This window comes from Prosopis cineraria, unplaced genomic scaffold, assembly GCF_029017545.1.
Source record: "Prosopis cineraria cultivar Desert tree isolate PC_DT_omini unplaced genomic scaffold, ASM2901754v1 PC1, whole genome shotgun sequence".
NCBI lineage: Eukaryota > Viridiplantae > Streptophyta > Magnoliopsida > Fabales > Fabaceae > Prosopis > Prosopis cineraria.
The window spans coordinates 57,494,489-57,521,728 of NW_026555332.1; the positions used below are offsets into that span (position 1 = coordinate 57,494,489).

Consider the following 27,240-nt stretch of genomic DNA (forward strand, 5'->3'; position numbering starts at 1 on the left):
TGTTTGTCACCTAATTTGCCTTCAAATTAGTCATTAGGTATGATCGAGATTAGTTTCATTTGTTATATAAATGACAACATTAATCTAGTGGCTTGACCTTCCACCTCTCAAGTGGTGACTTTAACATGTAATGAAATTGTCAACATTCTTGCCTTGCCCTTCTTGTTGCAGCAAATGGTCAAAGTTGCCTCCAAAGTGATTTTGTGCTGTTTCTTATGCCTTTTGCTTTCTCCTTGCTCCTTGTTCGACTAATTACATGAGCATCCTTGCTTGATAGAGCCTTCTTGGTCCTTCAAGTGTAGTTAATTTTAGGTGAGTCTTAGTCCAAAGATTAATTGTCATCCAACTATGTCATATTTTGGTAATAGAAAATTAGTAGCTATATATTAGTTTGTAGGGATTGAGATGCAAACCTATATTGCAATGGAATATTATTACCATCATGTGAACTACAATATCCTAATGGGCTTAGATATTATTCTAAAAAAAAATATAGATAGTCAGGAAAAATACAAAATTTGAGCTAACTAAGATTTAATACAAACCATAATGAAAGTTAAAGACAGGGTTAGATTATTCACCTATTTAGCAAATTCATCTCTAGGCTCCTTTCATGTATGCCAATTAGAGACAATTACCAAAGAAAAGTTGTAGCAAAATTGAGACTAAAATTTAGAGGTAAGGGAAAATGTTGTGTAATTACCAATTGTAGCGGCGTCAGCTTTATAATCACCAAGTAGTGTGTAGATGTTGGAGTTAGATGCTTGTGGATAGGTGTGGTATACCAAACAATTTACTTGAAAAATTGGAGAAGCCAAAAAAAATTTATAACAATGAGGAATAACCAATGAACAAATAGATAGTCTCATGAATCACAAAAATTTGTTTACCTTATAAAAAGGAGCATGAATTATACATGAATTAGTTGAAGCTGGAAATGTGAAATGAGATCATAACCAAACACATTTATTTATAATTGGTATAATATATGTGTTAGAAGAAATTTGAATTTAAATTGCTAATATAATATAACCAATAGTTATCATAAATAATTATCATGAGTAATTTTAAATTTAAAATTCAAAATAGAATCAAGCTTTAAATTAAAGTACCATTTAGCATAAATAATTATTTTGAGAAATTTTAAATTTTAGTATTTAGTAATATTTTATCCCATAACTAAAAACTATATATTTGAATTTCAAATGGATATATATATACACTATATTATATGATTAAAATTTTGGAAAATCACCAAGATATATTAATAATTTTTTATTCAAATTTTATTATATGATTGATCACATGAACCTTAATTTTTAGCAAATATTTAGGGTCTCATGAGGACAGATAGGAAATTTTAAATACATATTCTTTTTTGTAAATTTTAAATAAATAAGTATTAATTTAAATTTAAACATGATCAAATTTGGATTAGAAATAGATAAAATTTATTTTTTAATACATCTAAAAAATAATAATTCATCCTACACCTAACTCCAAATCTAAATAATATATTTTATATATATTAAAAAAATAATAAATCATCTCAAAACTAACCCCAAACCTAATTTTAGAGCACAGGATTGTAAGAAACGCATCCCAAAACATAAAATTATGACAAACTTAAAAATAAATACATGACATTCTCTTGCAGCCTTTAACTCATTTATTCAAAAAATTGAATCATATTTAGCATAAATAATTATTTTGAGAAATTTTAAATTTTAGTATTTAGTAATATTTTATCCCATAACTAAAAATTATTTATTTGAATTTCAAATAGGTATATATACACTTTGTTACATCATTGAAATTTTGAAAAATCACCCAAGATATATCTATAATTTTTTATTCAAATTTATTATATGATTGATTGCATGAACCTTAATTTTTGGCAAATATTTAGGGTGTTTTGAAATTTTCAAAAATCATGAGGATAGACAGAAAATTTTAAACATGTATTTTTTTGCTAAATTTTAAATACATAAGTATTAATTTAAATTCAAATATGATTAGATTTGGATTTGAAATAGATAAAATTTATTTTTTAATACATATAAAAAATAATAATTTATCCTACATTCAACTCCAAATCTAAATAATATATTTTGTATAAATTAAAAAAATAATAAACTATCTCGAACCTAACCCAAAACCTGATTCGAGACAAGAGAATTGTAAGAAACACATCCCGAAGTATAGAATTACAATAAACCTAAAAATGAACACGTGGCATTCTCTCACAGCCTTTAATCCTACTTTTATATATATAATGATTTTTTTGAACTCAAGCCTCAACCCTATTTAAAACTTAACTTGGTCTAGAAGTTTATTTAAATATAAACCTTTTAAATAAGCTTGCTAATAGAAAACACGAAAGCAGAATCGTACTAGTTTAAAGACAGAACTCTGAAACATAATAAAAACATAATAACAAAAAGAAATGGACAAAATTTATGATGAAAATAAAAAAATAAATAATGAGATAATGATCAAGGAAAATATCAACCGTCCCTATGAACCTCAACCTTTAAAAACATTACAAAAGTTGATCACACTTTTGATCACGTATATTACTCACATAAAATGTTATCACAAAGCACTAGGGCTCATAAAAGTTATAAACTTTAAAATGAATAATTTCTTTCAACTTCTCTTCTATTTACAAGAGAGAGCATACCTAATACATATAGACTAATAAAGAAAACTATATTCTAAAATTAAAACTCTAATTTTCTGATATTAAAAGGGAAACAAAAACAATAGAAAAATAAGAAAATATTTAGCCACATAATTTAAGAGATGTGGTCTTAAAATTATGAGATTACAAAGCTTAAAAAATAATATAATTAATTCTAATATTTGACTATACTCAAGATCAAAAACTATAATTAGTTTTCATCCTTAAAAAATGGAGTCAAGTCAAATGATCGTTAAATTAGGAAATAATTAAGGAGACAATTAAGGGATCATAAGAAACTCAAAATCACACCATTATTGACCTCTTCACTAGAGTTCCATACCTTCTTGATTGCAAAAGGCTCTGCTTGTAGTCGTCATTACATTAGCTTAAGGTTTGCACCTTTTAAGCTAGACTCTTTATGAATTTAAATTTTAAACACATTATACATACTTCAACGCTCTCCCTTGAACTTGAAAGGAGTGCACCAATGCTTTTCAAGTTCTTAGACTTCTTAGACAAAACTGAATAAGACTTGTTTCATGGTTTTAATTCGAGCTCTTATCACTGAATCTCCCACGTGTTGTAAACCATGCCGATGCTTGCCATCTTCAAACTTTGTTGCCATTAATGCTATGTCATTCGTGCCATGGGATCCAATACTAACATAACAAGCTTTAAAGGTCTCATATGACTTATGAGATTATTAAAGGTTATATATACATGAAACCTGATCTGTCAACTAAAATACATAATAAACAAGAAGACTTATCAACTATAACACTAACACATTTGAAATCAATACATGTATACATCCAATATAATTGAAAACACAACCAATAAATTGAAAATGAAAAAGAACACATTGCTTTAAAAGAAAATGGTGAAAATCTGTATATTATACAAATATCATACAAAATATAATAAAAAAATAGTTAAGGAAGAACCATATGGTGCTCTCGAGTTTTGATATAAAAAAAGAATGAGAAAGAGTTAAAGAAAGCGGTGGAGTTGATTATATTCAAAATGTTAAATTTAAATTAAATATTATATATTATATATTATATCTATATAATATATTATAAAATAATATACGTGTAAATATGATGGTTTATAAGGTTTATAAGTTAGAATTTGTAAAAATAGGTCTGACCTATGTATTTAAATGTTCCAAATCAAAGGTTTAAACCTGAACTGACTCATTTAATAAATAAGCTTAACATAATCGGAAGTAGGCCTCTAACAACGACTTGATCTACTTTCACCTCAAAGACTACCGTGATTGATGCATGCCGGTGGCGTTGGGCCTTCACCCTGGCGATGTCGTTTTACAGACCTAGGCCTTGGGTTGTCTCGGGCCCGTTGAAGAATTTTTTTTTTAACAACTAAATTCGTGTTAACAACAAAGCCAGATGCCTTCTATTCGATCGGTACTCTTTCAACCCCAAATCGTCGTCGTCTGCGACCGGGTTCTCGAAATCAAAATTGTTCTTTTCCTCAAATCAACCATCGCCATGGTTGACGAAGCTCATTCCCGAATTGATCCTATAACCCCTCAAAATTACCCCGTGCCACTGTCCCCTCAGCTGCCCCCCATTTCAAAGCAAATTGAGATTAGGAGGGCCATGTCTGCTTCTTCAAAATCCAGCCTCTTTGTTCTTTCAAGAGCGGACATTCTGTACGATGACGAATGGGTCCTTGCTATCAATAAGCCTCAGGGTATTTACAGCGAGAGTGTGCTTTCCTCCGTCGCTTCAGCTCTCGCTCTACCCTCTCCCTCGGATGGACTCACTGAAGGTCTGTTGCTGTTCCATCTAAGCATTTGTTGAATGCGGTAACTTAATGCTTTATTTGACTCATTTGTTGGGTTTGAGTTCACCCGGTTTTCTTAGTATGCTTATCCCGTTTGGTTTTCTGTTTATGAACGACTTCTTTTAAAAACATCGGAATGAGTAAAAATCATGAGTAAATATGAAAATAATGCATTACAATGCCTTGAGCGGTTCCTTTTTATACGAACGATTTTCATGACAATTGTTACCACTCAGCTGAATTACTACTGCTTTTAAAAGCAAAGCACCAGGATTAGTTTCTCCTCTCTCTCTCTCTCGTCCACCTACAGGACCTCTATTAGTTGAACCTGTGAGGAAACTCGGAATGCAATTTCCAGGTAGGCTTTGGTTAATGTACAGGTGTTTGATATCGCTCTAGAGTTAACTTATGAAACTAGTTGAAGGGCTGGCTTGGCTCGTCAAATCATATCATATTAACACTTCAAGTTTGAAGCGCGTAGTTCTTCTTTAGTATGGCACTGAGGGCAGTTATTTTCGATTCAGGAATTAAAAGCAGCTTGCCAGAGCCAGAGCTTCATCTTGCTAATCGACTTGACCGTGACACAAGTGGTGTCATGGTCATAACAAAGTCCCACAAGGTGGCCGCTAAACTAGTCAAAGCATTCACTGATCACAAGGTCAGGAAAACATATATTGCCCTCTGCGTTGGTTCAGCCCCACATTGGAGAAAGATCACTGTAAGATCAGGTCACGGCAGGTCCAAGTTCGGTGCCTGGCGGGTGTATGCTGCATCAGATGTTGGTCGGACGTTGCCAGGTGGGTCAGTAGTCCGAGATATGGAAACTTCATTCGAAGTATTATCAATAAATGGAAAAGGGAGTTTCAAGGAGGCCTGTGAATTTTCAAACGATGAAGGATCTATTATGGTTGTGGAACAAAGAGCTGACAGAAAAGATGTTATGGAAGATGAGATATTGGTGAGAGCATATCCTCGAAGCGGAAGGACTCATCAGATCCGCCTGCACTGCCAATATCTTGGAATTTCTATAAAAGGGGATGTGAAATACGAGGGAGTCCATGAGTGGCAGGACAAAACTTATGATGCCCATCAACTTCATGCAGAAAGCATGTGTTTTGAGCATCCTGTTATTGGTAACCGGATTGTTCTCCTTGCACCCCTGCCGTTGTGGGTCAACCAAGCATTGCAGCTTTAGGCGGGGGTATTTTTCGGGCTGGGAAGATGATAATGATAATAATACATGATGTTTAAGCAAGTCCTCTCGGCCTCTCATGAATGAGGGTTTTTCTTTTAAACAGAAAAATAGTCTCATGTCTTTCTAAAATCAATGAATGTATGATGTTCTTGTGAAGCAAGACAACTGTTCAATTTTTTTTTTTAAAATTTAATGAACGAGGTATATGTGGTTGGAGAAATTGGTCGATTTCGTGTCTTCATGTTTGATCAGAGAGGCATAATTTTTAGAAAACGGGGATGAAAAAAACAATAGAGTGGCAAGCGGCAACAATCTTGTGATTGAGGTCGTGGAGCTGCAGCAGGTGTATAAGCTGAGTCTTGAGACGCCAATGCCGCCTGGGAAATCTCCGTTATAGTTTCTCTTGAAGATTGTCCTTTTTTTTAATTTTTTTGTTGGGTGGGACTTAAAAAGGTTGTGATGCAACTTTTCAAAGTTAAATGGCTTCAATGATTGATGGGTAAAGCATGAAATTAAGCTGAGTTAAAGGTGGGAGATGCCCGCTACAGGGATTAGTGGAAACAGTCTCAAATATTTGATTAGTGGCATTTGCTTATAGATTGGGTAAATCCTCAGGCGTTGAACCTTGTGGGGATGGGAGACCATGAGGGATCTGGATCTGGCGCGGAAGATAGCCCATCAGTATTATTATTATTCCGGTTGGGTTGAGAGTACATTATAATATTCATTAATTTCATTGTTTTTCTAGAGTACTCTCTCCATTTTTATATATAAAAAAAATTATATTATACAATTTAAAAAAATTAATTAATTATAATAATTATATTTAAAAATAAAAAAATTGAATTAAAACGTTTTATATTAATCAATATAAATATTTATTAATTATTTTTTATTAATATAAATTATGAAAGATGATTTAGTAAATGTGTAATAGCTGTTTATTGAAATATGTAATTTTATTTATATAAAAAAATAAATAAATAAGTAATAATTTTTTAAAAAAATAAAAACGGAGTAGTAGCTTTTAGTAAAGTTTGAGTGAGAAATTAATTAAACAAGAGGGCGCCAGGCAGGCAAATAGGGATAGACACATGACATACATGACGTGGGTGGGAGGTGCCTGTCACGGAAACCGGTGATGATTGTTAGTTGAGGATACGGAAGCAGGTGGTGAAAGCCGACGCTTCCAACGGAAGCATCCAGAATAGATAATTAATGCCATGGAAAAGCAATGACTTGGATGGCGGTCCTCTCATTGAAACCATCCAAGGGAGTTGGCCCTGTATTCTCATTTCTGGCTTATTACCATCGTTCGATGGATACGAATCATGTGCCGTGAAAACTGTGTCGTAAGAAGAAAAAAAAATCTTAATCATAAATTTTTATTTAATGATTAATAAAAAATAGATATATAAAAAAATCTTTCATTTACAAACACCCAATTACATTTTATTTAAAATAAAAATTTATAAAAATATAATATTTTTAATAAATCTATTAATAATTAACTTAGACAATACAGATTTAGTTAAATGATTTAATTTAATATTAATTTTTTATTTTTTATAAATTAATTATTTAAGTGTGTTTTGGATAGTTTAAATTTGATTTTAATTCATATTTAAAATTTTTAAATAATAATTTTTTAAAAAATATTTTTTGAAAAGTGCTAGAAATATTATCTTTATTTTTAATATTATATTCATCAAAATAAAAAATTATAAAAAAATTAACATTAGCTATAAACCGTCAAGACTTGAAAGTACAATCAAATAGTATTTATAAAAAATAAAAAGATCAATATTAAATTGGATTGCAAAAGTTGGGAGAGATTTGAGTAAAAAGGTTGCTGAAACAGCGAGCAAGGAACATTTGAAGTGCAAAAGGATTACATTGTAAGTCAACATGTAAACCTGGAGGGAAAAGTTCAAATTTAAAGTTTTTATTATGCAATTTACCTGGGAGAAGAACTTTATATCTCCTTAGATGTGATTTATCTCTAAACATGCATTATGTTGCTGTTGCAATACTATAACTTTATTTGAAGCAGAAGACTCTTTGAACATATGGTTTATGTTTATATTTCAGATATGCTGATATATGATGACTATCTTACACTATCTCCTGTATTTTGTTATTTCTAAGTAAGAGTTGCTAGTTTTCTATGACATTGTGCAGCTTTTACACCATGAGCTATACACTTTGAACTCTGCAGTGTTCTTCATCCAAGCATTTTTGAAAGTATTTACTATTTAGTGATAATACATAGCCAAGCTTTAGAAGTAGAGTGTCTGAACCTATTCTGAGAATTTTCACGTTTGAAATGCTTCAGCCTCGCTTCTCTGAGTTATCATTATTTGAGGTACTTTATCATTTTGACTATCACTTAGAAGTGGTATAAGCAGTCATATTCTTCTTTTAATTTTAAATTTTCACATGCATATCCTTGTAGATGTTAGTTGGATGTGTTTAATTGTCTTTGTCTCTTTGGATTGAAATTTTTTAGAAGTGGGTGAATGAAACAAAATTTCGAATAATGCATCCTTACACAATGAATTAATACAGTACCGTACTTGATGATTTTGGCCTTGAAACAGTGCTTGACAAGCTTATGGAGGTTTTATTCGCCCTGTATCTAAAGGTGAAAGAACTTTTTTTATGTTTGCTAGAAGAAGCTTAACATCCTCTATTAAAAATTTCATTCTTGATGTCAATTAATTAATTAGATTATTCTGCAAACTCCTTTGGAGAAGTTGGTGGAGCAACCCTAGATTCACATCATGGTTTTGTTGTTGATTATGGTAAAGAAAGAGGTGTTGACCCTGGTATCCCCCCCTTCTTGATGCATTTCTTTTTACATTTATACTTGAAAAACATTGTTGTCGCTAAGCATTATTGTGGCTGTATTGGTAATGTTAGCTATAACAACCTTATTTTACGAAGAGCATAAAAATCAGCCGCAATCAAAATAATGGGTTTGAATTTCAGTTTCGGTTTTAATTTCACTTTATCTCGCATTCTTCTTCTTCTTCATTGTCTCTAATGAGTTTGAATCCCAGCATTAAATGCAATTTTCAAGTTACACATGGATTAACTGGAACTATTAGTGGTTGTTTTGTTATATGCTGACACCTTATTCAATTTTGTGGTTATCTAATTGTTTTTCAAGCTGCACATGGATTAATTAGAATTTTATGCAATTTTCAAGTTGCATTTTGGCAGCCATGCACTTGATATTTTCCCCTGCTTCCTTACCTTACCTCTTCCTACTACCCATCACATGACTTCTCTATTACTGTCCTTTTTTTCTATTATTCCTCTACATGTTTTGTTGATAAATATTTTTATTTGTGTTAAAATATGAAACATCGCGCAAATAGATTATAAAACTATTTGGCTAAGTAACTGAAGAGTAAGACCCAATTTAAACAAATGGGCTGGCCCTGAACTCAATCGAAAGCCATGATAGAATGAATATGCTAAAATTCCACCAATTATGAACACTGGACCATTGGCACATGAATACACGATCTCGAGTGATTTTGGAATTTACGAATATTGTGCTCAAGTATTTCGATGAGACGGGATAATTACCCAAAGTGAAGAACACTGAGTAAAGACCGTATCATGAGTTTTGCAGGATCTTCGATTCTTCGACAAAACATTCTAGGTCTTAATAGAGAGGCTACCACCATCCTGACATTATAAATAGAAGATGAAGATATAGAAGAGAGACAGTCAACACTCAATTAAAGACTCACATTTTACACTTTTAGCTTTTACTTTTATCAGTTAGTTTTTACTTTCAATCAAGATTTGTAACCTTTTCGCATTTTAATAAAAATCAAAACACTTATTCTATCAAAGCTTTATATATTTTTTACATTCAACTGAACTGTAATAAGGGAGTTCGGGACTATTTTGTTATCAATTGAAGCTCAATATCTCTGGCACGCCTGTTATTTGTTAACTGAGAACAATTTCTTTTATTAATTGAATTAGATAAGATAGCCAAGTGGGAGAAGATTGCCTATCTAGGCATTTCTTATTTAACTATTCATTTTTCTCACTCTTTTTTCCCCCTACGTTTCCTTTCAATTTCACGGTGATGTATATATCCTTCAAATTGTTTACTTATAGGGCATTGTTTCTATTTGCAGGGACACATTATAGAAAAAAACACTGCCAATGGCAATGCGACAGAAGCCAAGCATTGCGGAGTTGGTGCACCGTTAGATGAAATACTCCAAAGCTCTTTCACTGCCTAGTTGTATTTGCTTTGTTTATGTTCTTTTCTGGAATATCATTTCATTATATTCAACAACTCTCTCTGTTTTTTTTACAATATGATGTATCTAATCCGTTCTTAATGCTCCATATATGTATGTATGTATGTATGTATGTATGTATGTGACATCAGTATATTAATACCACCAGATACTATAAAATTATTGAATAATTTACTCATATTCAATGACACATGTTGTCTGTTGGTAATTTGGCTACATAGATTTGCATCATATGACCTACTGTAAGTCTTGAGATTTTTAGTGTTTTTAAGATGATCACTAATATATTAGGTTGTCTTTAGAAGTGTATATTTTTCTTTCTTTCTTCACCAGAATTATTAAATTCCAAAAATCATCTTTCACGTTCCATTTGACTTATAGTTAAGTTTCTCCATTTTTTTTTTGTGTTCATGATTTTACACATTCAATCTGTTATAGAGTAAATTAAAATTATTTCCATGCGACACAAGGAAGGCCTTGTAATTTGTGAATGCTGATCAAAGTGCAGCTGTATATAATTGCCTTGAAGCTGAAGTTGTTACTTTTGCAAGTAGAACTCAAATGTCAGTGAAAAAACAGGAAATGATAGTTTATTGAATTATACATTGCAAGTGTAAAGGAAACAAAATGTTTAAAATGATTACAATTTTAAATGATTATAATATGGAGAAAATTTTAAATTATAAAAAAATTATGATTTGCAAAGGATTTCAATTCGAATTAAATCTGAATTTAAAATTTTTTATGTATCTAAATAAAAAATTTGGTCTAATTCTAATTTCAAATTCCTATTCTCATTAATCAAACATATCATTAATTTATTTCAGTTCCTCTAATTAACTAATTCCTTGCTCATACAATGCACGGGGATAACGCTAGTTTTTTTTTTTTTTTTTTCATGAAATCCTGAACTTCTATAGATGTCTTCGGTGATGAACTATTAATTTATTTTTTTAAATACATTGTATCGATGGGATGTGAGTTCTTCAATACACACGCATATACTGGATAATTACAGACCATCGTTTATAATAATAATAATAATAATAATAATAATAATAATAATGAATTTAGCTTAAATTTTAACGTTTCATCATTAATGCACTGACTAAATTGGTTAACATCGAACGAGACCCGCGGGTGAAAGTTTAAAATCCTCGCGAACAATTAACCATTTTCAAGCCTACGGATCCCATATAATTCTAACGACTAAGTTTACCAATAATAGTTCGCCACATCATCCCAATGACAATTCCAAGCTACGTGGCACATCACGACTGGTCCAATGCGCCCCCCATTGTCCACCTCAAACTCGGCCGAAAGAACAAAGGAGCCCTATATTAGTCCCAGGAGCTCACTCCAAGCCAGTGCTTCTGTCTCGGGATTTCTTAAATCAGCAGCCATGGCGCTCCGAGCGCGTAACCCTAATTTGCAGTTTCTGCTTTTTCTTTCTTTATTGGCGATCGCTTCCGCGAAGGTCTTTTTCGAGGAACGGTTTGACGGTAATGTTCCCCTTTCCGATGTTCTATCTGTAACAGTTGTACTCAAACACTCTAATTTATGTTCCGTTTCCTCCCAGCAGATCATGGAATGGAAGTTGATTTTTCCCTGCGTTTCCAGAAAATTAAGGATCTTAGATTTTTTATTGCGGATTTCGTAATTGTCGAATTTCGTTATTTCTGTCCATGACCGTCACTTTAATTTGTTTTCGCGCCGATCTGTCTGATGCCTTTGGTTTGTGCTTGACTGGACATTTAAGTCCATCTGGAAATGTGGTAGTTTGCTGCAGATCTATTTAATCTTGACTGTTTCGTCTCTTTATTTTAGTCTGCTTTTCGTTTGTACGTAACCTGACGTTTCTTTAAGTGGTCCTTTTTTAAAGAAGTCTCCTGATGTGGTTCTAACATATAATTCATGTGTCCGTGGGAAATTTTTATAAAATTGTATTCAAGCATTCTCCCCAGCATCACTTCCATAGGAACTCAACAGCTCTTGAGGGCACTGTAGCCTGGATTTTATCTCACTACTTTTGGTTATGTGTGCATTTCATCAAGGGCTGGTCGGGTGTTCAAAGGAGTTGTTTGTCAATTGCTAATTCGATTTTCCCCCCGTTTTTTTTTTTAACCATTGCAAAGTTGGAACACGTCCTTACTCGACTTATATAACTTTGAAGTGGGAAGTTGAAGACTGTTTAGCATAAAACATCGTTTATGGGATAAGTGACGGTAGTTTTTTCTCCAAAGATTAAATGTGATCGGAGGTTCATGCATCTATCAGGAGTTTATTTCTTAAATCTGCTATTAGTAAGACTTATTTTTAACTGTTAATGCGTCTTTACACATCTGGGTGGCACATTATCTTGACGTTGTTTTGGTTTTCCTTTATTTCAATCTATGCAATCTAATTCATATACTTTTAAGGACGACTTATTCTAATGGTTAATCTGTATTCTTTTTTCCTGTACATGAGCCTATCTCGTTTTCTTTCTTAGTTTTTCGGTAACAACATATCCTGTTTTCTGACTTCTATGTTTCATTTGTATTTGCTAACGGGTGAATGTTAAAGATGGATGGGAAAATCGCTGGGTAAAATCTGATTGGAAGAAAGATGAGAACTTGGCTGGGGAGTGGAACTTCACCTCTGGTAAATGGAATGGTGATCCTGATGACAAAGGTAAGCTAGTTTATCTTTGTAAATCAATTCTGGTGCTCTTCAATTTTCCATTAATTGATTTAGAATCTGGAGTGAGATACTTGACTTTTGTTTTAATTTCTCCATAGGTATCCAAACAAGTGAAGACTACAGATTTTATGCTATTTCTGCTCAGTTCCCTGAATTTAGCAATAAGGATCAGACACTGGTCTTCCAATTTTCTGTTAAGCACGAGCAGAAGCTTGACTGTGGTGGTGGTTACATGAAATTACTTAGTGGGGAAGTTGATCAGAAGAAATTTGGTGGGGAAACTCCATACAGGTGATTGACATATACCCTGTAGCATGTTCTTTGCATGTTCATTGGCTCAGCTGATTTCGTTGCTAACTCTTTTTCATGGCAGTATCATGTTTGGTCCAGATATATGTGGTTACAGCACCAAGAAAGTGCATGCTATTTTGACATACAATGACACAAATCACTTGATAAAGAAGGATGTACCATGTGAGACTGACCAACTAACTCACGTGTACACATTTGTCCTCCGTCCAGATGCAACCTATAGCATCCTTATTGATAACGTGGAGAAGCAAACTGGTAGTCTCTATTCTGATTGGGATCTTCTCCCTCCGAAGAAAATCAAGGATCCTTCTGCCAAAAAAGTAACTATGTTTCCGCCTCTTGGTTTGGTGTTTCATTTTTAATTGCTAGATTGGTCTTTGAGGTGTTGAAAATTCCTTCTTGTAATATCCTTGCAGCCAGAAGATTGGGACGACAAAGAGTATATTCCTGATCCTGAGGATAAGAAACCAGAGGTAGTACTTCTCCGTAAAGCTTATGATATTTTCCTACGCTTGCTAGTGTTGTGTATGCTGACTCCATATGTTTGCAGGGTTATGATGACATCCCAAAAGAGATTCCAGATCCTGATGCCAAGAAGGTCCTTGTCTCTGTCGTTTACTACTATTTATATCTCACTTGTTGGTGTAGTTACTGATGAGACTAATTGTTGTTTCAGCCCGAGGACTGGGATGATGAGGAAGATGGTGAGTGGACACCACCAACCATTGCGAACCCTGAGTACAAGGGCCCATGGAAGCCAAAGGTTTGTTATAATTTTAATATATCTAGTTTGCATGGGAATCGACATGTTTGCTGACCTTGCTGCTTCAACTCTGCAGAAAATTAAGAACCCCAATTACAAAGGAAAGTGGAAGGCTCCAATGATTGACAACCCAGGTCTGTTTTTATCATTATTTTACCATTGTAATAATCATGTAAACTAATTAGTGGCATAAGATACTTGGCAAACTAGTATAATTCAGTTGTGGATTTGAGGTCATAGTAAGTAGTAACATTTGAAAATTCACATTTTATCAGATTTCAAGGATGATCCTGAGCTCTATGTTTTCCCCAACTTGAAGTATGTGGGCATTGAATTGTGGCAGGTAATTTCTTTACTTTTCAAGTAAACTTGTGTTTTCTTTTTGGAGTTAGTTATATGAAAGCCAGTCTTTGATACACGAGCTGCTTCTATTGTCAGGTGAAATCTGGTACGCTGTTTGACAATGTCTTAATTACTGATGATCCGGAATATGCTAAACAATTGGCTGAAGAAACATGGGGCAAGCAGAAGGATGTAAGCAGTTTTAACTCACTCAATCTTTTGTGATCTAGGGAGAATTTATTGTTGAATCTTTTTGACGCCTGATTTTTCTTTTGCAGGCTGAGAAGGCAGCATTTGAAGAGGCTGAAAAGAAGAGAGAGGAAGAGGTAATTGTTTCCCTTCTATTTTTCAATTAATAAGGAGCTTCGCGAGAAAAGTGAACATTTATGAAATTGATCTTAATGTGAATGAGCATGAACTCTATCCTCACATAGCTGTCCTGTCTTTTGAATGTTGTACCAGGAATCAAAGGATGATCCAGTCGATTCTGATGTAAGCCCAATATTTGGTTTTCAAATTTGTAGTCCATCGGCACTTATATTGGTCCTGATAAATTTTGCATCCTTTGTAGGCCGACGAAGATGAAGAGGATGCTGATACTGATGAAGCAGGAGATGAGGCGGAAGCTGGCGAAGATGCTGAAGATAAGAAAGAGGATGCGCATGTAAGTTTTTTGCTAGCAATGTCACCCTTCTAAAACATGCTTTACTGCTATTTCTTTAATAAGTTCTGTTCGGGGGTTGCCTTTGCAGGATGAGCTTTAAGGAGTTTGCAAGCGACCAATATTCCCAGGATAGGGCATGAGTGCTTCATTATTGTCGTTTTTTTTTTCCCATATCGATTTTAAGGGTAGGAATTTCTGTTTTTGGGGCAAACCTTGGAACGCTGCAACTTGTAAGCAAAAAAGGGTTGAGGTTTATCTTCTGTCCTGTTTAACTTTGTCAGCATATTAGAACAGGGTAAAAACGTCTCTCTGAGTTCTAATTGATTTCTTCGATAATCTCCCCCCCCCTTTCTTTTTTTATTCCTTACATTGGCAAGCAAAAGCTTGAAGATAAAGCTAACTGATGACGAGTTTGGCTGTGGTTTGGAAGTTGGGGAACTCCATGAGTTTCTGCTGTTGAAACGAATCGGGTTTAGCATGCCATAGTGTCCTCAAATGAAAGTAGTATTGCTTCATTGAATGCCTGGGCGCGCACCTCAGAATTGAAGTTATTATTTTTTAAATTATAATTTGATTGGTTGAGTTGATTGATCTAATATTGTACGAATTTTTTATATTTATATTTTTCTGAAAATATGAATAATTTCAAAATTTTTAAAAAAGTATCATTACAAGTATTGGAGCAATTAATTTAAACTTTCAAAACTACCTGTTATTGTTAGCGGACCTGTGATTATTATTTATGAGAAAACTCGATCGAGCGCCATTTGCAAGTGATAAAAAGTTGACAAAATGTAAAAAAGGAAAGAAAGAAGTTATAAATTTTGGGGTTGTTATTTATCACTTTTAAAATTTATTTTTTAAAGCCTCATATCATTTTGTTATTAGTAAAATTTGTCACATCAGATTAGTAAAATACTGATAGCACGTGACGTGAAAAAATATTTTTATTAATTTTTAATTTAATTTAAGGTGAGACAACACTATATACTTTTTTTTATTTAAAAATATAAAACATTTTTAATTAAATTTTATCCCTAATAAAATAATTATTTATTTTTAAATTAATTTTATTTTTTTATATTTATTTTTATTTAATAAAATATTTTGTCCTAAAATTTTATAAAGTAATTTATTTAATATGAGTATTTTTTAAAAAATAAAAATTACATTTTAAGAATTTCGAAATGTCTTATGTTTTTTAATATTAAATTTTTTAAAAAATGTCAGGAAAATAAATCTTTTACTTTTAATGCATATGATAATATTTTTATTTTTTTAGTTGAGTGATTTTATTCTCATTATTCACTCTTAATATAATTTAAAAAAATTATAATTTTATTATTTTTTATTATTTAAAATATATTTTTATATTAAACAAATGAAAAAAAACATTAAAAGCTGTCGTTCATAAAATTATATAAATAAAAATTTATTTTTTAATATAAAAAACTATAAACCATTCGTAACAAAAAAATGAATAAAACTAATACAAAATTAAATATTTAAAAATAATATAATTTTTATACATTAATTATTTGCTTACATAAATAATCATGTAAGCTTTATATGATTTTTCTTAATATGACATAAGAAACTCTATTAATAATATAACAAAATTAATTTATGATAGAGGGTTTTGACAAAAAGTTAAAAGTTAAGAAAATTAATTTTAAATATTTAAAAGTGAGATGGTCTCAAAGTTCAAGTTTTATACACTTTAATTTGTAAAATTTTAGTTTAAAATGTATTTGGAATTTAGGTTTAAAAAGGAAGAAGAAAGAGTTAAATGTTAAAAAATATAAGACATTTTTAATCTTTTGAGATATTATTATTTTTTTTAAAAGTGCTCTTATTAATAATGACTTTATATTTATTGTAAGGTATTTAATAACGGTAAATATAAAAAGATAAGATTAGTTAAAAAATATGTAATTACTTTATTAAGAAGTGATATTCAATTAAAAATATTTTATATTTTTAAATGAAAAGAGTAAGTAATGCTAACTTGGTAGCATTAATGTGAAGTTGAACCTCATCCATATTGCCACGCCGTGAGCTTAAAAAAAAAAGAAAAGAAAAAAAACTGAAATCGTGTATTCGTTTTCGCTAGTTTTTAACTCGTTATAATAGAAACCTTGGCTTTAAAATTTCACCACTTTTAACGGTTTTAAACTCTAATGCTTTGTCATAATGATTTGCGTGTTAATATTACATTCCCTTCATTATATATTATAACACATTTTTAGATAAAATCTCACATATCAATAAATCATTAAATCTCATAAAATATGTTTAACAATCTATTTTTTCAAAACAGAAATTTAAAATTTAAAAAATATATTTTATTTAATATGCTAAAGAAAGAAGGATAAAAATTAAATAGAGAGAAAAAAGACAATATTAAAATACATTTATTTAATAAAATTTTAATATTTTTAAATTATTTTATATTTTAAAAGTTATTTGAGTACTTTCAGTGTGTTTGGATAGTAAATATAATCGATTTTTGACCTAAAAAATCGATTCTCCAAAAAATTATCCAAACACCCACTTTTTTGGAGAATCGATTTTCAGGCCAAAAATCGATTATTTCCGAAGCTAAGAATCAGAGCTTCTGCGGAGAAGCTTGTCCAAAATATTGGGGAAAATTACAAAGACAGGCCCAAGCAAAAATTATAAAAAAAGCACACAATTTAATAAAAATAAAACCAAACTCTCTTCTTTTCTCTTTTTTTTTTCTTAATAAAATTTGAACTTTGCATCTTCAAAAAATTGATATTTGGTATTTAAAAATTAAATTATATAGTAATTTATATAACTAAAATTGATTCTACTTAAATTATCCAAACATCTTTAATTCTGTTAAAATCAATTTTAGAAAAATAATATTCAAACAGATTGCGTTATAACATAATCAATTATGATTAAAATCTACCACTTAATCAATTATTTTCATAATCTATTATACCCAACTAAAATCCAAACGAACTTTTGTTTATCAGAAAAAAAAATCGCCGTATATATATTTCTTCTAAATTGCACGGCTGTCCATTCCATTAAAAAAAAAAAAAATGCCCGGCTGTAATGTAAATTCCTAGAAATGGCAATGCCGTCACTCATCGAGTCGGCTGACAAAAAGGGCAGGAGATACGAGAAGCATCTTGAAGAATTCTAACACGCAATCATGATTAAACAAAAAAGGGTAAGTATCCGAGGAGTATCATCATCTCCTGCTTGTCCCTCGAGGCAAAGTGGATGATTAGGTGCGCAAGGCATGCTCATAGGCTCATGGCTTTAACTAATAAATAATACTCCCTTCGGTTTAATAAAATTAATTAACTATATTAATTATATTTAAAAATAAATAAATTAAATTATAATATTTTTTATTAATTGTATTGATTAATCTTTCATTAATTATTTTTTATAATTTTAAATGATAAAATTATAAGGAGTAATTTAAAAAGCTTGCAATAAATGTCTATTGAAAAATATAATTTTGTTTATATGAAAAAAAACAAGCTAAAAATGATAGTTTTTTTTTATAAATAAAAATGGAGAGAGTAAGTTAATGCTGAGTGATTAACCTTGTGCAAATATTTGATTGTATTGTCTTACTCAATCCAACTTGAATAAAGATTAGACTAAATTTTCAGATTAGACCAAATAGGAGACTAAGCTCTCCGACCACTTTGTTCGAACAAATCTTATAAAATTATTTTACTATAATTTTAACTATTTTTAATGTATTTAAATAGTTTAAAATTTAAATACACTATTTTTTTATTTACATTTCGCCCTTCTATTAATATAATTTTAATTCAACTTGTTACTGAATTGTTATAATGTACATTAAACATATTATTGAAGTTTATTGAATGTTGTTGTTACTGTTGTTGAAATTATAAATTCAAATCTTTTAAATTGTAATTGAATTTTTACTGTTGTTAGATATTGTTATAAATTTTTTATAATTATAATTATTTTTATTATCATAATTGAATTTATCAAAATGAAATGAATTGTTATCTCTCTTTTAAAAAAATACTAAATGAGTATTAAACTATGAGACTAATTTTTTAATTTATGAATCAAGTTTGATTTTATTAATTTTTAAATTATAATTGAACCTACTGAATTATAAGATAAGTTGGCTAACCCAATTTTTTTTTCTTTTTTTATAGCCTATATTAAAGAAAGAGGTCAGATTTTAAGTTTGGTAAAGTTTAATTTTATCCAACCCTTTATACAGCCTATCAGCAACAATGAGTGTGCTTTATTTTCAAAATGAAACTGGATTGGAAAACATAAACAAACATTACAACGTAAACAGGACAGCACAGGAGGGAGAAAGAAGGAAGGAAGCGAATGAATCAGGAGTGGGAAGGGGGAAGCGAAGTTTTAGGCTTCTTGACAATGAGGACAGGGCACTTGACGTTCTGAGCACAGTGGTTGCTGACACTCCCGAGGAGAGCCCTCTTGATGAGGCCATACCCATGGCTTCCCATCACCAGCACATCAGCCCCCAGCTTCTCCGCCATCTCACAGATCACGTCCCTCGGATCCCCGTTCTCCACTCTCGTCTCCACCTTCACCTATTTCATCCACCATTACCAGTTACCACTCCATCATTCCTGCATTCTTATTTCTTCCCGTTTCCACCTTTGTCGCTAACCACAACAAAATCAAACCTCTAACGCACCTGTTGCAGATTCACGCACAATTTCTGGGCTCTCTCGACGACACCATTCTCCACTCGGTCGCTGCACCTCTCCGCTGTCACCGATATATCAGAAGAGAACAGATATCCTGACAATAATACCACATGGTTAAGCTCTGACGGGATATGACTGGGGAGCAGAAAAATAAAAAAGAACAAACAGGCAAAGACAAGGCATGGGAGCGATTTGATCAATACGAACCGGTGCCATCTAAGGCGGGAAAAACAGGACGAGGGGGCTTGCAGTGGAGGAGAATGAGTATATCGTTGGAATTTGGGAAAACGAGATTGTGGATGCACCAGGAGAGGGTGTACATGCTCTCCTCTCCTTCGTCCACGGCCACCAGGATTCGCCGCTCCTTTTCTGCCATTTCTTCGTTTTGACGTGATTGTTCAGAACGGACCAGTGGCATTTAAGAAGGTGATTCTAGTTTTCGTATTTGTCTAAAACCTGTTGGCAGGCTGGTTTCCGGTCTTTCAACCCAGTGGGCCTTTTGAGTTTTGACTGAGGCCGAACCCAAAAAAAAAAAACAAAAACGTAGTCGAGTAAATTAGGAAAATTAGTTTGTCCACAAGATTTGGTTTTGTCATCATTGAAGTCAGGATGCTTGTTTATATTTTAAAAAAAAAAAAGTCAGGATGCTTTTCTTGTCCAGATTGCATGAACATTTCTATGGCAATTAGTATACAAATATGTATTCAATTTAAATTTAAATATTCACAAACAAACACTTCATTTTAAATATGCATATTTTATTTTTGTTATTTGATAGCATGCACATTGATCCAGATCAAATAATCCTACGTCCAATATTTATTATTCAATTCGTTACATTTACAATCTTTTTTAAAAGTAAATTATTAATTATTAAAAACATCAATATTAAACAATATAATAGCATTACTCCCTCGCTTTACTCTTTTTTTTTTTTTATATAAAAGAGCAATTATATTAACAAATAAAACAGAAATACAAAATTGAAGGTTCAAAACTTAACAGTAAAAACAGAAGTAGAATAAGACAATTCACGTTTTTAAAAAGAAACATGAGTAAACTATTGGAGTATCTATTTTATATCTTGATGAACAGTACAGTGACATGGAGGAAATGAATTTCATTTGCTGAGTTTTAACACCAAGTCACCAAGCTAGATAAAAGAAATTTCGGTGATTTTGCCAAAAACTATAGATCCAAAGGAGTGAATGGCTAGGAGAGGGGTTGGAAGCGCGTGGCTACTGGGTGTTTGGTTTAATTACAAACTATAATATAATATAATAATTTTTTATTACAAACTATAGATACTTATTATATATGCATTGTACAGAGTCTAAAAGCGAACATATTTTTTATGAATTATATGTCTACAGGTTTTTTTTTAACGATAAATTACGTCCCTTTTTTTTACCATGAATAAATTATGTCCATTACATTAATATGTTCGTTTTATAAAAATATTTCGTTATTAAAAAGCTGTCCATTCATACATGGACGGTCCAGATTTTACAATTTAGGATCCGAATTGGCCAGATGCCACTTTGCTTCAGCAACCAGACCCTAGTGTAACTTCTCCATCCATCCCTCGCTCGCTCCCTATCTAGACTCTGTTTTTGGGGTTAGATCTTGTTCTCTTTCTGAAAACTTGCCCTTTGCTTCAGCCATCAGGCGGTGATATTTATTGGGGCTGAATTGTAGTGAGATCGATTCAATAAATCGATAGAGGCCATGTTCATTTTCGATTGGTTTTATGGCATTCTAGCATCGCTTGGATTGTGGCAGAAGGAGGCCAAGATCTTATTCTTGGGGCTCGACAATGCAGGCAAAACCACATTACTTCATATGCTCAAAGACGAGGTTTGTTCATTTCTGGTTCCATTCAATCCCTGCTTTCGACTTTTGAAATCTCTTCCGTTATTTTATGTTTATTCGTCAATAGGGATTAGGGTTGAGTCTTTTTCTTTCTTGCTTTCCTTTTCTCTCTCTCTGGAGATGCTATTCAGTTCGTGAAGAAGGAGACGAAAGAGATAGGGCAATCCTAGCAAATTATATGTTATGTTTGAAATCTGCCCCACAATTTGTTTATTGTAAAATATAACCGCGCTTCTTTTAAGTATCATGCCCCTGTAGTCAGGGCTTTTGGCCGGGAAATGTTCGGTTCAGGAAAGCCTTCAGAAGACATTAAGGTTTTTAGATGGAATTGTCATTGTTTTTTCCCCCATTCCGTATAATGCCCTAGGCACATATAGCGATAATTTTTCCCAAAAGAACTTGCGACAATATTATCTGTTGGTGGAAATTAATCCCATTTTCTATTGTATTTTTCTGAGAAAAGATTTTCCCTTCTGAGTAGTACCACTGGGAACATTTGGTAGATACGCTTTCTAGTTATATCAAATAAATATTTTTATTTGCCCAAAAGGGAAGAAACGTAGCTATGCTTTTATTTCAAGCTGGTAGCTTCTCTACTTTACCATAGTTCATGAAATGTTTTGTCTTCATTATGACATCAAATATATATTTCACAGTTGGTGGCTTCCGGGCATTACCATGTTCTATGTCTGTATTCCTGCTATTGATGTCTTGACATAACATCTTTATTATGAGAATTTCTGTGGCAGAGATTAGTCCAGCATCAGCCAACACAGTATCCCACATCGGAAGAGTTGAGTATTGGGAAGATCAAGTTCAAAGCTTTTGATCTTGGGGGTCACCAGATTGCTCGGAGAGTCTGGAAAGATTACTATGCCAAGGTGCACGAATATAATGTTTTGGTGAAAAAATATTATTAAAATATGGCTTTGAATTTCAGACCAGAAAGAAAGGGCCTTGATGTATTGTTCTTTTGGACATTTTATTTTATGAATTTGCAGTCGCCGTCTCACTATTCATTGCACAGGCAATTTATAGCTGGTCCAGATGCTTTACTCTGAATTTGTTTCAGGCCGAAAAAACACTCTGAATTTGTGAACTTTTAGGTCTAGCTGTTTGCTAGGGATAAAGTCATCTTCCTATATTCAATACTGGAGTTACCAAGTTTAGGATTAAGCTATGTAAGTTTTAAATTTTTCCATAAAATGTTGTAAAAATGGCGTCTATTTAAATAGTTAAATGCAGTTCTGAAACTCTACCTTCCGAGTCCTAGCTAAACATTGTATGAACATCTATATCTACCTGGTCCATGGGAGGCAGACATAGTATGTTTGAGTTTGCTGATGGCGTTTATCATGTTTATCTGATTTTCTGGTTTGTTTTACATTTTTTTCATGGAGTTTTGCATTTGTCCTACTCTTCTAAAGGTAAAGCATCTCTTTTATCCCCAGCTAAATAAAACGTCATTTCTTTCTGATAATGACTCATGGGAGGCAGACGTCATTCACCAGTCTTTGCGATTAGCCGGATGTTTCCTTTTTTAGTTCTCTCCTGATAATTGTGCTTAGTAGCCTGACTCTTTTGCTTTCTTACGCATCCGTTATGAGTTTAATGATATCAAAAGTGTGATCATTGTCTGATATTGTAGGTGGATGCAGTGGTATATTTGGTGGATGCATTTGACAAGGAAAGATTTGCCGAGTCAAAAAAAGAATTGGATGCTCTGCTGTCGGACGAGGCATTGGCGAACGTGCCATTCCTTATTCTTGGAAACAAGATTGATATACCATATGCTGCCTCAGAAGATGAGCTGCGTTACCACTTAGGGCTGTCCAACTTCACCACCGGCAAGGGTAAGGTTAGCATGGCGGACTCAAATGTGCGTCCCATGGAGGTTTTCATGTGCAGTATTGTGAGGAAAATGGGTTACGGAGATGGCTTCAAATGGCTTTCTCAGTACATCAAATGAGTCCATCCGCTGCTGTCAGATCAGAAGGGCTGGCCTCGGTATCCTGTTTTTACTGCCTTGTTTTTCTCTTGTCGTCAGTTGGAGGTGGTGTTCCTACAAAATTGCCCTTAACAAAAGAAATTGCAGTGTCGTACAAAGTTTATCTTTGGCGGGGGGAAAAAGAGACAAAGACCACCTCTGTATGATTCATGAAAGAATGCGTGGGGCCCATTAAGCCTTAATTGATGAACTCATTGTGCTTTGCAGTAAACACATGGTTGGCTGGTAGCTTGTCGCTGCTGTAGAGTAGGAGCGGTATGGCTTTACTTTTGTCTGCTACTGTTTTTTTTTTTTTTTTGGAAAACATATAAAAATACTATTTGGGTATGGGCATTTTAAACATTTATAACTCAGTACATTAAGAGCCAGTTTTAGCATATTATAATAATATTTTTTTTAATACGAGACTACGGTACAACTGTGCAAGAAACTAATATCTAGTGAGGTCTATATCATGAGGCTGTTAGAGTTGAGGGGTGGTTTATCAAAGATACAAATATTAAAATGATGATAAAACTTCTTATGGGTTAAAGGATTAGCACATTTGTTGGCTTTCCTATAAATATGGTCAAAAGTTATCACCCAGTTTTTCATAATGAAATCCCTGATATCTTTGATAATTGGGGAGAGAGGATGGTTATCATAGTTGATATTGTTAATAAGTGATAAACTCTATGGAATCTGAGTAGACGTTAATTTTAAATAGATTCTTATTCCAACATAGATTGAGGCCTTTTAAAATTCTCAAGAGTTCAGCTATTGTACTGAGATAGTATCCAAAGTTCTTGGAAAATTCCTTGCTCTAATTTCCTTTGTCATCTCTAATAATATCCTCACAAGTGGTAGCACCAAGTAGTAACAGAGCCAATAATGTCTAAGTCTTATCCAACCAAGTTTAAGAGGGTTCCATTCAGCTTCGAATCTGTTGCCTTTTTTGTTCAATTGGTTGATTTTAGATTGAAGCTTCATATCATTGATTATCTGTTGAGTGGATAAGGTAATGTCACTTTTCAGAATATCATTTTTAGAATAGATGTTTTGACATCTGGCTTTCCATATATTCTAACATGCTCGGGAAAAAGTCTCTATCAAGGAATTTTTCTTGTAATCAAACTACTAGTTTCGTTCTTAGCATTCTAAGTTATCTAGTTTTACACATCATGAGAGAAAAAGCATATCAAGATAGAAAAAAGTATTAAATTTTGTAGGATTCACTGAATTTTTTTATATCTCTTTAGCTTCCTTACAATCATGAAAAATATAAATAGAAGAGTCAATGGAGTTACAACTCATAAGGCAAGGTTGTTGTTATAGAGCATTTCTATTAGTACACATGTAGTTTGTTTAAAGACGCTCTCAACCAGCTTTCTAGAGGAAGAATTCAATTTGTTCATAGGTGGGCCATTTTTAAATTTTGGACCACATTTCAGATTGATTTTGATCCTTTGGGGACTCTATAGATTTAATAGAGAAGTTACTGTTAGAAGAGGCTTGGAGGTTGTATAAGTACAATCTATCTAATGACATGGAAATAGAGATAGCGTTTTAAAAGATCAAAGTTCCAACCACCTATGATATTTTGGAATTCGAGACTCAAGTGTGAAGAATAGAGTTGGGACTATCACTATGGAAAGTATATCTAATAAGAGGGTTAGGGAGGGGGGAACATTTATCATACTAGAATGATATCTAGTCATCTCTAGCCACTTTTTAATTAGCCTGGGACATAAACTTATTCCCAACTTTACATATGTTATTCCAGGTGTCAGAACAAGAATTAGGTTTAACAACCATGAAAATAATGGGTTTATTACATTGATATTTGTTGTGTAAAACCATCATCTTTTTTATCTGAAGTAATGCAATTCTAAGATAGAAGGTAAGATTTTTTATTCATACTCGATGAATCCCAAAGAAAAATTTTGGATATTTTTTCCAAGTAACCCAAAACGTTTTTCATAATAATTCATTTTAAATGTTAATGTAATGAGAGAGAAAGTGAGATGAGGCAGATTTAAGATTTAGTACAATCTATCTATATAAAAACTCTAGTTGCTATCTTGGTCTTTTCTTTTTTAAAATTGAAAGTATTATGCAATTTGGCGGATACACTATGCTTGGAAATTTTTTTTAAGGAGGAATGGAATTAATGGTTAAATGACATAAGTTATTGGTTGTGAGTTTTTTTTTTTTAAAGAATGATGAAATGGTAAGGAAGGGCTTTTAAAGCCTTCTTTGGTCATTCATAACTTAATATTTTTTGTCTCCTCAAATTGGGAGGTGAAGGATGGAGTGGCACTGTATAATTATTTTATTTATAAAATTTTTTCCACCCTCCTATTATAATAAAAAAAATATTCATGTTATTTCCATTGTCTGGCCATCTCTCTCGTCTCTTGCTAAGGTTACATATGAGTAGGGTTGGGTCAGACATTACTTCAACCCAATGTGTACTTGGGCCCTAGGCTAAACTGATTGATTCAAAAAAATTTTTACAAGTATTTTTTTTAAAAAATATATAAAAGAGTTTTCTTTGAAAATTTATTATTGTTATTTAAAATATATTCTTCATAAAATTAATATTAAAATCAAAAATATTTTTTTAAAAGTTCAAATGAGCAACAATTGTCAATTATTTTTACATAATAATAAGTTAAAAATAAGTGTTAAATTTTGAAAGAATTTTAAAAAAATTGTAATGATAAAAAGTGTTTAAAACATCATAAAAATAATATAATTCATGTTAATTTTTAATAAAAAACAATGCAATAAGATAAATATTATTAACAAAAAATTTAAAAAATAAAAAAATTTGTACAGGGGCAGAAGACAAGGTTTGACCTTGTCAATGTTTGTCCTCATGTGCCCAAACGCTTTGGGCAAGATTGAATTGATTGGACATTCAGTCATAGTATATAGCTATCCCGTCCTCCTCGTCATATCTCTCTCTGTCGTGCCTTTTAACACTACAATTGTTGTGTTTTTTTCATGTGCAATAAAAATATTTACTTAAATAGCTATGTTATTTGTTTCTCTTTTTATTTTTAATTTTTGAATATATTGTTTAATCGTTAATTTTAATTATTATTATTTTTTGTTACATAAATATTATAATTATTTAATGGGCATTTAAATTTAGTCATATAGATAATATTTGAAAAAAAGAATTTTAAACCGCTTCGTTTTATTCATTTTATAATAATTTTCAAATAATGGTAATGAACAACTATTTCTTTTGTATTTTAAAACTTCCAAACAATGTTTTACCGAAAAATTTTTTCAAACAATGAAAAATTTTATTTTATTTTATTTAGTTTCATTTCATTAATTATCATTTTTTTCAGTTAATCATAAACTTCCAAACGTACTAACAAAGCAAGGCTGGGTTTCCATCTCGTGCCTCTTGCTTAAAGATTGTACTGCGCCACAATTTTGCGGGTCCCTGATACGCAATTGCCTCGGGTTAATTATAAACGGCCTACAATGAATTATGAAAAACTATTCTAATTATTACTGCTACAGAGCCCAAGAACTTATGCTGATTTTGGTTCCTGTTAAGTTGTTGTTAACTATTTACTCTATCCAATTTTTATTATAAAACACTTTTAATTATTTTATCAAAATCAAAGAGATATGGTTACATTTATTAGCTTGTTTAAAAATAGAATAAATTTTTATTTTTTTCTTTGTTTAAATGAATTTTTTTTTACATATACATTACATTCTTTTTAATAATTAATAAGTTTAAATATATATATATATATATATAATATTAAAAAAATAATAGTTTCATCAAGTGTCCTATATTATAAAATAAAGAACCTTTAGAGTAAGCGTCATATAATAAGAAGTAGATTCTGAAGGCAGTATTTGATTTATTAGCTAATTTAATATTTC

The 27,240-nt window shown here is 31.8% G+C and overlaps 4 protein-coding genes across 5 annotated transcripts; 3 read left to right on the forward strand and 1 right to left on the reverse strand.

Moving 5' to 3' along the window:
- The first annotated feature begins 4,103 nt into the window (after positions 1–4,103).
- On the forward strand, positions 4,104–5,846 carry LOC129288397 (RNA pseudouridine synthase 1). Its single transcript, XM_054924945.1, has 2 exons — positions 4,104–4,480; positions 5,020–5,846. The coding sequence occupies exons 1-2, from the start codon at positions 4,198–4,200 to the stop codon at positions 5,688–5,690; spliced, it is 954 nt and encodes a 317-aa protein (XP_054780920.1). The 5' UTR covers positions 4,104–4,197; the 3' UTR covers positions 5,691–5,846.
- Positions 5,847–11,252: 5,406 nt separating this feature from the next.
- LOC129285982 (calreticulin) lies at positions 11,253–15,081 on the forward strand. Its single transcript, XM_054922008.1, has 14 exons — positions 11,253–11,484; positions 12,548–12,655; positions 12,763–12,955; positions 13,038–13,296; positions 13,393–13,449; positions 13,527–13,574; positions 13,653–13,739; positions 13,816–13,873; positions 14,015–14,082; positions 14,178–14,273; positions 14,360–14,407; positions 14,544–14,573; positions 14,653–14,745; positions 14,834–15,081. The coding sequence occupies exons 1-14, from the start codon at positions 11,268–11,270 to the stop codon at positions 14,843–14,845; spliced, it is 1,374 nt and encodes a 457-aa protein (XP_054777983.1). The 5' UTR covers positions 11,253–11,267; the 3' UTR covers positions 14,846–15,081.
- A 3,923-nt stretch (positions 15,082–19,004) lies between these two features.
- On the reverse strand, positions 19,005–19,862 carry LOC129291669 (universal stress protein PHOS32-like). Its single transcript, XM_054929151.1, has 3 exons — positions 19,671–19,862; positions 19,451–19,557; positions 19,005–19,343 (listed from the first exon to the last, which is right to left on the reverse strand). Exons 1-3 carry the CDS (start codon positions 19,837–19,839, stop codon positions 19,122–19,124), a joined length of 498 nt encoding a protein of 165 aa, XP_054785126.1. The 5' UTR covers positions 19,840–19,862; the 3' UTR covers positions 19,005–19,121.
- A 1,126-nt stretch (positions 19,863–20,988) lies between these two features.
- LOC129292130 (GTP-binding protein SAR1A-like) lies at positions 20,989–23,720 on the forward strand. Of its 2 annotated transcripts, XM_054929664.1 has the most exons (4): positions 20,989–21,320; positions 22,085–22,216; positions 22,984–23,342; positions 23,431–23,720. In XM_054929664.1, exons 1-3 carry the CDS (start codon positions 21,192–21,194, stop codon positions 23,302–23,304), a joined length of 582 nt encoding a protein of 193 aa, XP_054785639.1. In that variant the 5' UTR covers positions 20,989–21,191; the 3' UTR covers positions 23,305–23,342; positions 23,431–23,720. The 2 variants fall into 2 exon arrangements, with proteins under 2 accessions (XP_054785639.1, XP_054785631.1); XM_054929656.1 differs by having other exon boundaries at positions 22,984–23,537.
- The last annotated feature ends 3,520 nt before the right edge of the window (positions 23,721–27,240 follow it).